The 15,565-nt window shown below is 61.4% G+C and overlaps 2 protein-coding genes across 7 annotated transcripts; one reads left to right on the forward strand and one right to left on the reverse strand.

Annotated features, from left to right (window-relative positions):
• Positions 1-6: 6 nt before the first annotated feature.
• Rundc3a (RUN domain containing 3A) lies at positions 7-5,973 on the forward strand. 4 transcript variants are annotated; one of them, XM_023718049.1, is made up of 10 exons: positions 7-95; positions 2,469-2,584; positions 2,739-2,872; positions 2,945-3,030; positions 3,588-3,677; positions 3,751-3,831; positions 3,914-4,079; positions 4,205-4,362; positions 4,574-4,711; positions 5,530-5,973. In XM_023718049.1, the coding sequence occupies exons 1-10, from the start codon at positions 16-18 to the stop codon at positions 5,885-5,887; spliced, it is 1,407 nt and encodes a 468-aa protein (XP_023573817.1). In that variant the 5' UTR covers positions 7-15; the 3' UTR covers positions 5,888-5,973. The 4 variants fall into 4 exon arrangements, with proteins under 4 accessions (XP_023573817.1, XP_023573818.1, XP_023573820.1 ...); XM_023718050.1 differs by lacking the exon at positions 5,530-5,973 and adding an exon at positions 4,803-5,003 and having other exon boundaries at positions 2,724-2,872; XM_023718052.1 differs by lacking the exon at positions 7-95 and having other exon boundaries at positions 2,511-2,584; positions 2,806-2,872.
• Positions 5,974-6,550: 577 nt separating this feature from the next.
• Positions 6,551-10,000, reverse strand: Slc25a39 (solute carrier family 25 member 39). Of its 3 annotated transcripts, none has more exons than XM_023718186.1 (12): positions 9,711-10,000; positions 9,135-9,233; positions 8,979-9,038; positions 8,826-8,870; positions 8,628-8,737; positions 8,251-8,318; positions 8,017-8,141; positions 7,737-7,910; positions 7,403-7,512; positions 7,224-7,305; positions 7,052-7,132; positions 6,551-6,877 (listed from the first exon to the last, which is right to left on the reverse strand). In XM_023718186.1, exons 2-12 carry the CDS (start codon positions 9,217-9,219, stop codon positions 6,762-6,764), a joined length of 1,056 nt encoding a protein of 351 aa, XP_023573954.1. In that variant the 5' UTR covers positions 9,220-9,233; positions 9,711-10,000; the 3' UTR covers positions 6,551-6,761. The 3 variants fall into 3 exon arrangements, with proteins under 3 accessions (XP_023573954.1, XP_023573955.1, XP_023573956.1); XM_023718187.1 differs by lacking the exon at positions 9,711-10,000 and adding an exon at positions 9,559-9,693; XM_023718188.1 differs by lacking the exon at positions 9,711-10,000 and adding an exon at positions 9,446-9,543.
• Positions 10,001-15,565: the final 5,565 nt, after the last annotated feature.

The following is a 15,565-nucleotide window of genomic DNA, read 5'->3' on the forward strand; positions in this document are numbered from 1 at the left end:
CTAGTCCCGACCACCATGGCGCTGGGGCTCTCCTCCAAAAAGGCGTCCTCGCGCAACGTGGCGGTGGAGCGCAGGAACCTCATCACCGTGTGCAGGTGCGCGGGAGCCAGGCCGGGGCGACGCAGGGGACGCGGGACTGGGGGCGGCACGGGGAGGTGCGCGGGCGCGACTCCCCCGACCCCTAGCCTGCCTCCGGGCTGCGGCGGTGGTCGCGCCTGGCTTCCTGCGACACCAGGAAGTGACACCGCGGGGACGCGCCTTGAGGGCTCGCCGCCCGTGGGCCCGGGTCCTTCCGCGCAGCGCGAGCCAGGGCCTGCGGGCTGGGCAGCCGTCCCTGTGAAGGGGTGGGCAGAGCCACGGTCCCGGGGTGGACCACCCAGGCCGCGACATCCTCGCCTGCAGCGACCCGAGGATCCTGTCCTTTCCCAGGCGGCGGGGAGCCTGGCCGCCCAGTCCCTCCGAGCCTGCGGCCTTCTCTGGGGGATCCTGGTCCTAGGGCTGCTGCCCTCTGCTGAGCTGTCCGCCTGCCTCAGCCCTGTTCCTTCTCCCAGGAGCTGGTGCCCACCTGATGGCCCAGCTCCCGGCTCTTGCCTCCCAAAACCCGTGCCAGCTTCCGGGGACATCGAAACCTTACGGTGTCTGCCCAGCCATTGCATCCCAGGGCCTGGCAGGGTGCTGGGTGCACAGCCCTGGAATGCGACCGTGAGAGCTGGTGAAACCCAGCTAATTGTGCCCCTAGCCCTTTCAGAAGGCCCCTGCCTGGGGACCAACGTGATAGTTTTTAGCGGTGCTTTTGGTTATTGGCTGTGAGATGTGGGGCAAATCTCATTACCATGGGCCTCAACCGTTCATCACATCCATTTTATCCATAAAAGCTTTGGCCAGGAGCAGTCATGGCCCGGCGCAGAGGGGCCTAGTCCAGTCCTGTCCCCATGACACCTTCCTGCCCCTCTCTGGCTTTGACCTCCTGAGTGCGGGGAGGGGACTCACTTAGGCCTGGGCTGGAGAAGCTGAGGCTCCCTGGACCGGAAGTGGCTTGGAGCTGGGGGTGGGGGACATAGTTTGGGGGTTGGGGATATGACAAAGCCCAGAAACCCCGGGGGCCCTGCCGCCTCATCATGTCACGTGATTCTCCACACCGCTGGCTCCCAGAACAGCTCCCTTTAGCAGGCCGCGGCTCCCCTGGGCCCTAGCCTCCCATCTCCATGGTAACCCGCAGCAGCCTGCGCATCTCCTAACAGGGAGCACCCAGTGGGGCTCCCCAGGACAGTTGGTAGCTAACCTCCCTGATGCCCAGCCCCATCAGGCTCAATGAAATCACTGAGGGATTGTGGAACCCCGATAATGCCCTGCATGAGACTCCTTGAGGTGGCCTAGCTCCTCAAAACCAGGCCCAGCCCCAATGGACAGCCTCCACTTCTGCCTGCCTGCCCCGCTGGGGTGTGCACCTCCCCAACTGCCACACCCTCCGCCAGCTCAGGCCAGACCCATCAGAGCCCAGAGGGAAGGTGGGACCTCGGGAGCCTCAGAAGACCCTTCCCCATGGCACCCACCTCTGTAGCAGGACCTCAGAGATGCTCAGGGACCCTCAGTCTCCTGCTCTGAAAAGTGGAAGTAGAGGAGGACACGGGGACACACACCACACGGGGTCGGGTATGCCACAGGGCTGACACACAGAGGGCAGCACCAAGATCCCAGGCACCACAACAGGGCCAGAGTGGGTACCCTCCATGGCCCACCCCAGTTAGAGAGAACTGCAGAAACTGCAGGGGTGGCCACTGCAGAGGGAGCAGGAGGCCTGGGCTGGGTCAGGGCGGGCGCCACTTGTGTACCCCCACGACCTTCCTTCAGAGGGCCCTCCAAACACCTCTGCCATGTCAGATCCACCTCCTCCCTGCCTGGGGCTTAGGTCCAGCTCTGGACAGCTGGCATGTGGGCAGCTGAGCTGGGGAGGAAAGCGGGAAAGAGATGACTGTGAGCCGAAGGCCACCTGGCCACCCACATGTGCCCACATGCCATGTGCCCAGTGCCAGCTCATACCCTGGCATAGGGTACCCCATTCCTCGGGAATGGAACGTGAAGAGGCAGCGTTGGCACAGGCAGCTGCCAGCTTCTGGGTCCACGAGGTTCTGACTTCCACCTGGGCTGGCACCATTCTGAGAGTGGCCTGGGGACAGCTAGCACCTTCTGCTTAGAGTTCATTCCCTCTCTACCCTGACCACAATCTTCCTTTCTCTGCCTGTCCCCTCTCCAGACACCAACTGTATCCATCAGTCTGTCACCCTTGCCCACCTGCCCTGTCCCTCCATGTGGGGTGGCATGTCCGAAGTCCCCAGTCTCCTGAATCCTTGCCTTATCCCTGTTCTGGTGACCCCTCCTCTGCCCCAGTCCCCTCTCTGTTGAGACCACCCGGTGCTCTGACCTGGTTCCAGGGCCTCACCCATAGCAGTCTCTATTCCTGTCCCCAGGTTCTCGGTGAAAACCCTTCTAGAGAAGTACACGGCTGAGCCCATCGATGACTCCTCCGAGGAATTTGTTAACTTCGCAGCCATCCTGGAGCAGATTCTGAGCCACCGCTTCAAAGGTGGGCCTGGTTCGTGCCCGCGTGCGCACCCTTCCCGGGCCTGGAGTTGGGAGGGGCGCGTGCATGCGCAGGGGCGGGTGGGCGCGCTGCGCCCCGCCCCGCCCCGCCCCGCCGCTGAGCGGCTGGTGCCCTGGCTCAGCCTGTGCCCCAGCAGGGCCCGCCAGCTGGTTCAGCTCGGACGGGCAGCGCGGCTTCTGGGATTACATCCGTCTGGCCTGCAGCAAGGTGCCTAACAACTGTGTGAGCAGCATCGAGAGCATGGAGAACATCGGCACGGCGCGGGCCAAGGTGAGGTACTGGCCGGTGGGGCGGGGCGCCGCCCCTGGGACCCATGGGCCTGAGGGCGCTGGTGCCTTCCAGGGCCGGGCGTGGATCCGGGTGGCCCTCATGGAGAAGCGCATGTCGGAGTACATCACCACGGCTGTGCGGGACGCGCGCACCACCAGGTCAGCCGCCGCTCCCCCATCACCTTGGGGCCTTGAGCCCGCACCCGCCTTATCCCCTGCGGCCCCCGCCCCCAGACCCACCATGCACACCTAGAACTCCGGGAAACGCCCTGCAAGGTGCCCTACTCGTGGACTCGCCCCACGGTCACAGTAGCCCTCGCCCTCCACAGGACGCCCGGAATCGGTGCTTGTTCCCAGAGCAGAGTCCCCACGGGGGTGTTGGTTCCTGGGGCGGGGTCGTGGGTGGAACTTAACAGCGTTGGCACAGCTGTTCCCCTCCCCACGTGGCCAGGGCCATTCTGATGTCCTGGCTGCCTCCTGTCCCTGTCCCCACCTCATTTCCCGCGTGCCACTGCATCCCAGCACTAAGGACTCAGTCTTGCTGCCTGAGGCTACAGACCAGCTTGAGGAGGGTAATTAAGAGGATACCGTTGTAGTGGGCAAGGGTCACGAGCCACCGGCCTGAGCCGGTCCTGGGGCAGGCAAGATTTACTGCAAGAGGAGCAGCACGGAGAAGCCTGGGGTTGCCGGTCAGCGCCCCACGTCCTGTCCCCCAGGCGCTTCTATGACTCGGGGGCCATCATGCTGCGAGAAGAGGCCACTGTGCTCATAGGGATGCTGATCGGGCTGAGCGCCATTGATTTCAGGTGGGTCTGCAGGGGCCGGCAGGGGGAGGGGGGACTCACTTCCACACCTGCCAACATGCCACTCCCCTGCCAGCTTCTGCTTAAAGGGCGAGGTCCTGGACGGGAAGACGCCTGTGGTCATCGACTATACGCCCTACATGAAGTTCACCCAGAGGTGAGCTCTCGCCAGCAGATGTGAGGGGGACGGGAGGTGCTTTAGAGGCGCAGACCTGACACCTGGCCCACCCTCCTCCCAGCTACGACTATCTGACTGACGACGAGGAGCGGCACAGTGCTGAGAGCAGCACGAGTGAGGACAACTCGCCAGAGCACCCCTACCTGCCTCTCGTCACCGATGAGGACAGCTGGTACAGCAAGTGGCACAAGATGGAGCAGAAGTTCCGCATCGTCTATGCTCAGAAAGTGAGCGCAGTGGAGAGGCTCGCGGGAAGCGAGGGGTGGGGAGTGGGGTGGAGGTGGGAGTCCTGGAAAATGGCCCGCGGGAAGTGGGGATTCATAGGAACTGAGCGCAAGTTGCCGCCCCGCAGGGCTACCTGGAGGAGCTGGTGCGCCTGCGCGAGTCGCAGCTGAAGGACCTGGAGGCCGAGAACCGGCGGCTACAGCAGCAGCTGGAGGAGGCTGCAGCCCAGAACCAGCGCGAGAAGCGTGAGCTGGAGGGGGTCATCCTGGAGCTACAGGAGCAGCTGTGAGCCCTGCCCTCGGCCGGGCCCCACAAACCACACCATTCTTGACACCCTCACCATACTGCCACCTCAGGACTCCCGGCCGCAGGCCAGCGTCCCACACCCGTGGGCCCCCAGGGCCCCTGCCTTCTTCACACCATCACCCGGGGACCTTGCGCTCCACCAGCCCCTGCCCTCCCACATGCCCGTCCACCCACACCATGCCCTTCCCAGGACAGGTCTGATCCCGGGTGACCATGGCCCCCTGGCTCAGGGATCCAAGGAGCTCACCACGCCCCTGGTCAACCAGTGGCCCTCGCTGGGGACGCTCAATGGCACCGAGGGCCCTAGCAACCCCAAGCTCTACCGGAGGTGAGCACAAGCGCAGCTGGTTGGGCCAGCAGCTGGGGGAGGGATCTCCAGAAGGGCTGGCCCCACCGCACCCTTTCCCCCCGCCCCACAGACACAGCTTCCTGAACAGCGAGCCACTGTCCGCCGAGGCCAGCCTAAGCTCCGGTTCCCAGCGCCTGGGGGAGGGCAAGCGGGATGAGGAGCCCTGGGGCCCCATCGGTGAGCCTCACCCGGGCCTGGTGGGAGAGAGCCCACGGTGATCCCCTGCGTGGCCCTTCCGCTGTGCAGCTGTGAGCCCCACACGTGTTCCCCACGGCCACCCAGCCCCATCCAGCTGCTCTAATGGTGACCCTGCCTGACCCTGTTTCCCCTTTCCTTTAGCTGTCAGGGAGCTCAGAGCCACACTAGTGGTCCGCTTTGATCAGAGGCAGGCTTTTGGCACTTAACGCGCATGCGTCTTGTTGCCCTTGCTCCAGCCTCCCTGCCCTAGCTGTCCCCAAGCCTCACGCTCCTTTTTATAACCATGCTGCCCTGGATGACCCTACACCTCCTGGGGCCAGGCAGGCCATGAGCACGGACCCGCCACACTGCTCATTGACCGTGTGTTTGTCCCTGAGACTGTGAGCTCCAAGAGGGCAGGGACTGTGTGTCTGCTGTGTTCCCCATGTCTGGATTGGAATCGTGCTCCCCATGCATTTAATAAATGAGCAGAGGGCTGAGCCTCAGGAGATGGACTGACTGCATAGTGTCCCTACCTCACGCGGCCTGGAGAGCAGCGCTGAGGACGGCCCCTCCCTGCCCACCTGCCCGGGCGGGGCTCACTTGTGCTCTCTCCCCAGGGAAGGACCCCACACCCTCCATGCTGGGCCTCTGCGGCTCCCTGGCCTCCATCCCCAGCTGCAAGTCCCTGGCAAGCTTCAAGTCCAACGAATGCCTGGTGAGCGACAGCCCCGAGGGCAGCCCAGCCCTGAGCCCCAGCTGAGTGCGGGAAGCACCACCTGTGCAGCTCTCACTCCCAAGAATGGTGCCCACTGGCCTTGGCAAGGGGCACTGGGGAGACCATGTCGCCTCAGCTTTCCACCTCAAGAGGAACAGAGGCCAGGGGCACCAGGGACCCCAGGCAGCCACTCCTCTTCCTGGTGGCCCTGGGGCCTGGCCAGCCGCTCAGCTGATCCACCATTCACCCTTGGGAGCTAGCGCTCAGCCCGTTGCCTGCGTCCTGTCTGCCTGGCACCCCAGAACCAGCCTTGCTCAGCCCCACGTGGGAGCCAAGGGTCCAACAAATAAAAACCAGAGGACAGAGGGCAGCCTGGTCTGTGGTTCCCTGACGATGTGGCAGGCTGGCTGGGCCTCTGGAGTTATCCTGATGCTGGGCAGTGGGGACACAACCTGCCAGGGACAGGAGGTAGCCACAGCCCATTTTGCAAACCTGTCCCTTGGGCCAGGGTACAGCTGAAAGAGGCCTCCTTCAGGACCCTTCAGGACTCACAGGGCTGAGTCAATGAGACCACACTGCCAGGGGGCTCACCTGTCCCCCAAGCCCAGGTCCTCACCCCAACCCTACGCTGCCTAAGAAGCGGGGGCTCATGTGCATACTGCCTGGGACTAACAAAGGGCACACACAGCGCTGCGTCTGTCATTTCTGAAATGGGGTCTCAGTCAGCCTCTTTAAGTTGCCCAGGCTGAGCTCCGACTTGCAGTCCTACTGCTTCAGCCTCCCAGAGTGCTGGGATGGTAGGCATTCACCACAACACCTGCTACAAGGCTTCTTCACGGGGCCACTTGGGCCGTCACTGCCACAGGGGTTCCTTCCCACCCCGAGCTGGCTGTTCCCCAGGAAGGTGAAGCACAGGCTCAACACAGAAGTTCATCATCATCTTTTAGACAAGAGACTGAACAAGCGGGACACAGGTGTTGGGGCAGTAAACACCAGGGCTGGCAGGGGGTGGTGGGTGGGGAAGACTGGTCTTGAGCTTGGGGGTGTGGGTGGTAGGAAGGCCTCAGTCCGGCGACAGGGACAGGGTACCCCGCGGGAACGGGTAAGGCACTGGCCCAGCACTCAGCACAAACTTCAGTGGCCCAGCCGCTGCTCCCGGTTAAGCCTCTGGAAGAAGCTTTTGCCAAACTCGTAGGTACTGATCATGATGGCGCAGGAGGGCGCGGCCTTGATGACCCTCGGGAGGAAGCCTGGTGGGCAGTGCAGGATCAGGGAAAGGCAGAGCATATGCCCAGGTGTATGAGGACAGACACGTGTGCAGACACAGATGGGAAACGTGGACACAGACCTGTATCCATGGACACACACGGATGGACACACACACACATACACACACAAACACAAACACGGGAACACACAAGTACCTGCAAAGAGGCCCCTAGTGCCTGACTGGGCCCGGATTCTCCGCAGCAGCAGCCAAGTGGAGTCAGCACGGGGTGGTCTCACTGCAGTTGGGTTTGGGGTTGGACAGGAGGTGTGCAGGGGGACCTGCCTCACACCCCGCCCACCCCCCACCCCCCGCCCACCCCAGCTCACCTCTCACAGCTTCTACAGTCCCCAGTGCCACCTGCCGCTGAGTTTTCACCACATCGAAGGGCAAGGTGAGGGCGGCAGCCACCTAGGGATGGGGGTGGAGCTTTTCTGTCCCAGCTCCCAGGCCACCCAGTGCCTTGCTGCATGGGGGTACCTCTCCCCTCAGGCCCCCAGTCACTCACAGTCCCTGAGATGCCACCAGCCACAAAGCTGGCTCCCACAGACGTCTGGTCCTGGATATGGGGGCCGCATAGCCAGCTCCTCAGCAGCTCGTAGTTGAACCAATACAGTGCTGGACAGCCAAACCCGTGAGGCAGGTCTTGGTGGCCTGCGCTTGCACGCCACCACCACCACACTGTCCCAGGGCAGTGTCCAGGCCCCAGCAGACCCAGGCTCAAAGAAGCGGCTGGGACACAGCCAGGATTGGCCACAGACTCTGCTACTGAAAGGCTAGGTCCCCTCAATCACCCAGTGCCTCCCTCCACATCCCTCACTCTCCAGGGTCTCCGTCCCCACCTGAGAAGGGCACATCACGGAGGGCGGTGGGGCCCCAGCCCAGCCACAGTGAGCGCCAGCCACCCTGCGCCACAGCAGTACGTATACAAGCGCTGAGCTCGCCATAGGACACGTGCCGGGCCTGCAGCTTGGTCCGCAAGAGCTCCAGGGGGCTGACCACAGTCACAGTGCCCACTGGGGGGACAGGGAAGGGTCAGGCACAGGTCCCATTCTGTTATGCCCAACCTTAGGTAGCAGAGGCGGGGAAAGGTGAGGGAATGGATAGGCCGGGTCTGCTCACAGCGGGCTAGCGCGCCAGCCACCATGGGCGCCCAGATGTTGGAGGCCAGGGATCGCCGATGCAGGAAGGCCTTGAGCTGATCGTAGGCTGTGAAGTAGATGGCAGTGGCTGGCACGGTCATCACCCTGGTAGCAGGGACAGTGAACAGGACGCCAGAGGGGGTCACACACCTTCCAGTGTGCCCCTTACCTCCCAGCTGGCCTACACGGTAGGGACAGCAGGCTGGGGACTCACAAGGTGGCTGGGAGGCCGCTCCACAGGGCGCGAGTGCCCTCATGCCTCACGATCTTCACAAAGGCATCCTGGCAAGGGGACAGGGACAGGAGCAAGGCTATGGATGGCTGGTTGGGGCTTGCTCACCCGATGCCCTCAGAAGCTATCTCGCTGGCTGCTCCCTCAACAGCCCCAAGGGACTCCTATTTAGCCTGCAAAATCTCAGGCAAGGCTGCGGCTGAACCTCAAGTGCAGAGGGCAGCTAGCACAAGGGAGACCTGGCTCCCTCCCCAGCACCTCAGGCAAACTAGAAACCCCAGGGAGTCCTTCCTGAGCCCAGCGTGTGCCTGGTCTACAGCCACCCAGACAGAGTCCTTAGGGTTTCCTGCTGCCCTCACCATGGTGCCGTTGAAGCGGGTAGGATCCTGGAACCAGGGGGCACAGCGGGCACCATTGGGGCACAGGTAGAGTGGCTCCAGCACGCTGTTGCAGTACAGTAGGCACTTCCCTGTGGGTGGGTGGAGGTGGGAGTCAGGAGGGCGCCATGGAGTTTCCAAGGGTCCAGAACGCTGCAGGTGCCCTGTGCGGGTACTCACATTTGGTATAGGACACACTCCAGAGTCGGGAGGAACGCGGCAGCTCTGGAACACAAGAAAGCCCCGAGTCACCAAAGGGCATCCCCCAACACACACATACACACACTCGCCCGGTGCAAGACGTGGACCCGGGAGCCAGCCTAAGGAACTCACCGCCAGCCGCTGAAGGGCGCTGGGCCTGCAGGCGGACCTTGACCACGTCCAGGGGCGTCACTGAGGAGACAAAGAGCTGAGGCCCCTAACAGGACCCCGGCCAAGCTGCCCCTGCCTCGGGACCCCAACCACCGCCCACCCAGTCCCGGTTCTTACTGAAAAGAGAAGTGACCACGGCCCCCGCGCCCGAGGCCACCATATGCTGCATGGGGCTGACGCCCCGCGGGTCACGCTCAGCCATGTCCTACCGCAGCCCTGCGGAGCGAACCCCCGTCACCAGGGCTGGGCGGCGGAAGGCACCGCTCGGCACTGAGGCCCAAGGTCACTCCGGGAGGAGAGCCCCGCGGCCAACGCCGAGTGCCCAGCACCGGGGTGGCAGGTGCGCGTGCGGGCGGCGACGAGGGCCACAGCCTGCGCGGCCGCCGCCTCGGTCCCTAGCCCGGACTCTGCCCCGCGGCGCAGTCCACCTGGCGCGACACAGGGGACGGGCGACCAGACGGGGGCAGGCGACCGCCTGGCCCGCCACGACCAAGGCCGCCCGCCTCGGGTTCCCGAGCCCGCGCCCCGAGCCCCGGCCCACCGGATCCGGCGGCTCTAACACGGCGGTCCCATCTCGCCGTCCGGTGCGCGGCCAGCGCAGGCGGCCTCGGAGCTCGGCAGGCCCCGCCCTCAGGCCGGCCGGTCACGCGCGGAGCCCGCCACCCCCCAGCCCCGCGCGCTCGGAGGCCAGACCGGGTTCCAGGTCCGCGGGAGTTTTCTGCACGGCAGGGCCGATGCTGTCGCGATATCACTTCCTCCTCAAGGAGGCTGCTCCTGAGACGGGCGCCCCCATTCTACAGAACGCGGAACCGGCACTCCGGGCTAGGAGCGATCGGGACACCCGGATGACCGGCAGGCTTGCCCGACGCCTCGGGTCCCCGGTCCCGGGACCCGGGTCTCTCCCGGGCTCCACTGCTTTCAACACTCTTGCGCAGCGAGGCCCATTTGCAGTGACATGCGGGCCGCTGCCTGCGCCTTTAAGACGAACTCCGTGGTGACGTCATCACGCAGTGCGCCGGCCGACCGCACGCTGCCCCGCGTTGTGGGCCGGCGTCTGTGAGGCCACGCCCCCCCCGTCGCATGGGCGCGAGGGCTGTGCAACGAACGCAGAACCCGCGCGGGCTTGAAGAGGGGTCTTCACTTTCCATCTTACAGATGGAATCAGTCCCTGAAACACCCAAGAGAAGCGGTGGCACATGCCCAGGCTGGGCTTGAACCTGAGATCCGCCTGTCTCATCCTCCCAGCGCCCTGGAATGGCCCGCACCGGATGTGCAGCAGAGACCTCCACTAGGATTGCTGTGGGACTCTCACTGCACGTGGGTCCTCACCTGCACACGGGGCGCCATCCCGGGCCATGCGGGTTCCACAGATGGTTTTGGCCATCTGGAGGGCACGTCAGGGACAGCCTGTTGTCCTGGGCCGCTTTCTCCCTGAGGGTCACCCTGCCCCTGGCCTCAGCCGCCCTTGACCCCGTCCCCCCTCGGATGAGCAGGCTGACGGAAAGGTCAGGGGGCAGGGTGAGGGTTGTGGAGGCTGCAGGAGCGCGGCCCTCTGCATCCCAGACGCGCTTTACCACCGAACACATGCCCAGCACAATTGGGCAGTACCACGTAGGGTACTGCAGCCCCTTGGAGCTCTGGGGAGAAATCCAAATTCCAGGCCAAGGCCAAATTTCTTTGTTTGGAGATGGCCTTGCTGAATAACCCAGGCTGGTCTTGGGCTTACAGGTTTTCTTTTTGATTGTTTTTTGTACAGGATCTGGCTACGCAGTTCAAACTCGGAGTGAACCTCCTGTCTCAGCCTCCCCAGACCCAGTTCTGGGATTACAAATGTGCGATTACAAGATTACCAACCATGCTTGGTTTTGGTAGCCAGCACAGCGCGCCTGGGGTTCGGGGCTGGCACGGTGTGCGGTACCGGGGATCAAACCTGGATTCTTGTGTTTCGCAGGCAGGCGCTTAGACCGCTGAGCAATTTCCCCAGCCTGGGCTTACAGCTTTGGCGCCGAAGCCACGCCCACCGAGGCTGATCCTTACTGTTTGGGTTTGTTTGTGGGTTTTTTTTTTTTAATTAATTTATTTATTTATATGTGTGTGGGGGGGCCAGCTCAGGTGCTGGGGGATTGAACCGCAGTCCCTGTGCTTTGCTAAGCTTGTTCTAAGTTGGTGCTTTAGACCACTGAGCCATCTCACCAGCCCCTGTGGGTTTGTTTTTGAGACAGGGTCTTGCTGTGCAGTTCAGGCAGGTCTTGAACTTGCTGTGGGCCTCCTGCCTCAGCCTCCTGAGTGCTGGGATTACAGGTGTGTACCGCCACCTTTGGCTATAGCTTTATCTTTGGATCCCAGTGAGGTGAGGCAGGACTGTCACCAGAATAGAAGAGAGTGGATGGGTTGGTGTGGCAGGTTTCAGGAAGATTCATGGGAGTCCTTAGCTCAGGCAGCCCCTTTGCAGTGTCTGGGGTGGGGGAACCCCAAGGTTTGCAACTCCTCTCCAGCTGGAAAGAACCAGCAGCCAGCTGCTTACAGCTGAAGTTGGACCGTGGGGCACCCTCACCCTGTCCTCACTGCTTCTCTGCAGTTTTTCTAGTCCAGCCTTGGTGGTGGTGGTGGGGACCCTCCTTAAATGCCTGTCACACTAGGCCCAGGAATGTGGAAAGCTGTCTTTGTTTTGAAGATTTAAAAACAAATGTAGGGCCGGGGAGATAGCTCAGTAGAATAAGTGCTTGCCTGGTAAGTGCAAGGGCCTGAGTTCAATCCCTGGTTCCGCAAAAAAAAACAAAACCAACAAACAAAAAAAAAACATATGTAGGGGGCCTGCCCATTAGCTCAGTTGTTTAAGTGCCTGTTTAAACAAAGCAGTCAGGCCCAGGTGCTCTGGTTCGAACCCAGACACTGGCGCCAAACCAGAAATGCCCTGAAGGCATCTTGAGGCCGTCATAAAACCAGTTGGATAGTTTAGCAGATTAAAGCTGGTGTGGGGGCTGGAGAGATGGCTCAGTGGTCTAAAGCACCTACTTGGAACAAGCTTGGCAAAGCACAGGGACCGCGGTTCGATCCTCCAGCACCACATGCCAGCCAGCCCCGCCCCCTGGTGGGCTGAGCTGGCCACACACACACACACACACACACACACACACACACACACAATAAATTAAATAAATGTTAAAAAAAATAAATTAAAAAAAAAAAAAAAAGCTGGTGTGCCTGGGTTCAATCCCCAGTGTGCCGTGCAGGTGTGCCGTGCAGGTGTGCCGCGCAGGTGTGGCACAGCCCGGGCGGGCTGAGCCGGCGGTTGAGGCTGGCTGTGCTGGTGCGTGCCTGAAATCCCAGCAGTTGGGAGGTTGAAAATAGGAGAATCGCTAGGTGTTCCACGTGTGCAGTGAGACCCTGTACTAAATACATTAAAAACAAACAACAACACCCCGACTCAGAGCTGGGTGTGGTGGCGCACATCTCAGGAAGCCAAGGCAGGACTGCTGAGTCTGAGTCCAGGCTGGGCTACCTGGTGAGTCCAGGACCAGCCTGAACTGCACAGTGAAACCCTGTCTCAAGAAGGGGAGCGGAGGGGTCAGTCCGGACGGCCCGCTGGGGCCACGTCTGGCTGTGACCACTGGCCAAGGCAGCCTCGGCCACATGGGACTCTCAGTGGGCTTCTCAGCGCCCGGCCCCGACCAGCCAGGCCAGCATGGCTCTGTCCCCAGGGCGGGACGTTCGTGTCCCCGAGCAGGGGCTTGAGCTCCGCAGCGCAGACCCGCCGGAGCAGCAACCACTGGATGCGGGTTTACGGCGCCCCCTGGTGGAGCGAGCCCGGCAATCGAGGCCCGGAATAAGGACTCCCCTCGGCCGTGAGGAGACCTAAGGCCAGCTCTGCCCCCTTCCTTGGGGCGGGTTGCCCCCGCGGCCTTCATGCTGAGCCGCGCCCCAGCCCTTGTTCATTTATTGTTTATTTTGAGATATGGCCAAGGTAAGTACTTCTGGGCTGGAACTTGGGCCCTGCCTCAGCTGCTGAGAGCTGAATTTTTAGAGCCTTGCAAATGACCTTGAGGCCACCAGGCCACAGAGTCTGTCCTCACCTTCAGGACTCAGGCTTCTTTGTGCTCCCCCCAAGCAGGGATCCCCTGTGGTTACAAACCAGACTCAGTACAGGAGGTCTGGGGTCAGTTGGCCACCAGCCCAGCGTGGCCAGATCACAGGATAACCCTTGTGCACACTATGAAGCCTTGAAGAGAAGCCAGGTGTGGTGATGCATGCCTTTAAGTCCAGCACTGGAGAGGCTGAGGCAAGAGGGTCCCCACAAGTTTGAGGCCAGCTCACAAAACCAAAATGATGGGGAGGATTGCCTTGTGTCTTTGCCTCAGTTTCTCCACCTGTGAAGTAGGAAGGGTTGTCCCTGCCTACATCTGCCTCTTTCTGGGGCTTCAGGGCGAGGCTGGGAGTTGTGTGGGTGAAGATGGAGGTGGAGCTGCCCCTGCCCTCTTACTCCAGGGCCCCCAGTGAGGCAGCAGGAGGTGGGAGGGAGCCCTTGCTGTCTCCCGTGATGCCATCAGAGGCTCTGTGCCCGCTGGGGTGCGCCCAGAGCCCACTGCCACTCACAGGCTGGGCAGGAAGCTGGGTACAGGGTGTTCAGCACATCCCCCGGGACTCAGTAGAGAAAGGCCACGCTCAGGGGACCACAGAGGCTGTCACAGCAACGTGGATGATGCCTCCAGGGAACAGCCCTTGGGAACCCAGAGATGGACACAGCTCGGGCATGGGGTCATCAAAAGTGGCTGGAAGGACTTGGAGTTTGAACACTGGTGGGGACAGTGACAGCACGGGTGGGGCGAGGGGGCAGGGACCTTGGGCTGGACTCATCTGTGAGATGACTTTGGCCCGTGGCTGGGCAGACCTGAGAACCTGCAAGAGGGGACAGAGGCTGATGGGTGTGCAAGAGCCTTACACACTCCTCGGAGCTGTGGCTCTTCCTGGTGCTGTGAGGCTGGCCTTGTCCCTGGGGGCTGCAGTGACAGGGCATTAAGAGCCCTGATAGGGTCCAGGTTGGGAGAGAGTGGCCGTGTCACACCTGCTTCTTGTCCCTGATAGAAGTGCCTGTGGTTGATAAGACTCTTGCAAAGAAAACCAACGTGAAGCTTGAAAACCCACACCCAGGCCCGGCACAGCAGTGCATGTGGGGAAGCTGAGGCAGGAGGGTCGTGAATTGGAGCCCAGCCTGGGCAGCATAAAACTTGGTGTGACCCTGTCTCAAGATTTTAGAATTTTATTTATTTTTTATTTTTTTGTGGTACCAGGGATTGAACTCAGGACCCTGCGTTTGCCAGGCAAGTGCTTATTCTACTGAGCTATCTCCCCGGCCTATTTATTTATTTTTGAGACAGGGTCTCACTGTTCAGTTCATGTTGGACTTGAGCTCACTTTGTAGCCCAGGCTGGTCTTGATTTTGCAGCAATCCTTCTGCCTCAGCCTCCTCAGTGCTGGGATTACAGGTGTGCACCACCACACTGAACCTAGAACTTTAAAAAGGCTGCAGATGTAGCTTAGTACAAAGGCTCTGGGTTCGATCCCCAGCACCCCCCAAATAACCTAAGTCCTGCCTGTCCTTCTGCCCATGCCTGTGCCCGGCTCTGAGTGCTCTTGGCACCGGCAGAGCTGAAGCAGGGTGGCATGGCCCCCTGCTGGAGTCCCTGGCAATGCAGTGTCCTGTGCCAGTGAATTGGGCGTGGGGACAGGGCAGAGAAAGGTGCCCCTCACAGCTGGGGCTGGGTGGTACTGAACAAGCCACCACATGGGCCCTGTCTGGCAAGGGTCATAGGGCTGAGATGTGAGCAGGGACCAAGTCCAGGAGCTGTTTGGGGACACGTGGCTCAGAGAATCCCAGCCCCTGCTCTGTTTATTTATTTTTTTGTGGTACCAGGAATTAAACTCGGGACCCTGCACATTTGAAGTTTTTCCTCTACTCTATAGGGTCAGATTTTCTTCTGTTAATTTATTTAGAGATAAGGTCTTGATGTATAGTTTAGGCTGGCCTTGAACTAATGCCAGTCCTCCTGCCTCAACCTCCTGAGTGCTGGGATGCCAGATGTGCACCGTGTCATAATCTGAGGGACAGAGGCTGGGAGGGACCCGCGCCTCGGGGAGGGCCTGAGCACAGAGCCATCTTCAGGCCCAGCAAGTGCTTTGCTGAGAATGGCTGCGTGCAGCTGAATAAGCACTTGCCCGGCAAGTTCAATCCCAGCTCTGCAGAATAACTACGCGTTTCCCAAGGGCAGGCATGAAGACACACATCTGTCGCCTGTGCTCCGTGGGAGGCTGAGATAAGGAGGACCACGAGTTGGAGTCCTGTCTGGACAACTTAGTGAGAATTTGTTTTCAAAACTTAAAAAATTGGGCTTGGCAGATAGCTCAGCGGTCTAAGTGCTTGCCTGGCAAGCGCAAGGACCTGAGTTTGCTTCCTCGTGGCGGCCTGGGAACCCTACAGGCCTGAAATCCCAGCACTGGGGAGGGTGAGACAAGGAGGGTCACTATGCTAAAGCACACACTTAGCATCAATT

The sequence above is a fragment of the Octodon degus genome, unplaced genomic scaffold (assembly GCF_000260255.1).
Source record: "Octodon degus isolate 3935 unplaced genomic scaffold, OctDeg1.0 scaffold00056, whole genome shotgun sequence".
Taxonomy (NCBI): Eukaryota; Metazoa; Chordata; class Mammalia; order Rodentia; family Octodontidae; genus Octodon; species Octodon degus.

Bases quoted from the DNA above. Each gene is read 5' to 3' on its own strand.
- Slc25a39 (XM_023718186.1), bottom strand. From the start codon at position 9,219: ATGGCTGAGCGTGACCCGCGGGGCGTCAGCCCCATGCAGCATATGGTG. The intron at 7,911-8,016 runs GTGAGCAGACCC...CTGTCCCCCCAG, and splicing joins GGCTGGCGCGCTAGCCCGCT to TGGGCACTGTGACTGTGGTC. The intron at 7,133-7,223 runs GTGAGCTGGGGT...ACCCAACTGCAG, and splicing joins GACTGTAGAAGCTGTGAGAG to TGAGACCACCCCGTGCTGAC.
- Rundc3a (XM_023718049.1), top strand. From the start codon at position 16: ATGGCGCTGGGGCTCTCCTCCAAAAAGGCGTCCTCGCGCAACGTGGCG. The intron at 3,031-3,587 runs GTCAGCCGCCGC...CCTGTCCCCCAG, and splicing joins CGGGACGCGCGCACCACCAG to GCGCTTCTATGACTCGGGGG. The intron at 4,712-5,529 runs GTGAGCACAAGC...CTCTCTCCCCAG, and splicing joins AACCCCAAGCTCTACCGGAG to GGAAGGACCCCACACCCTCC.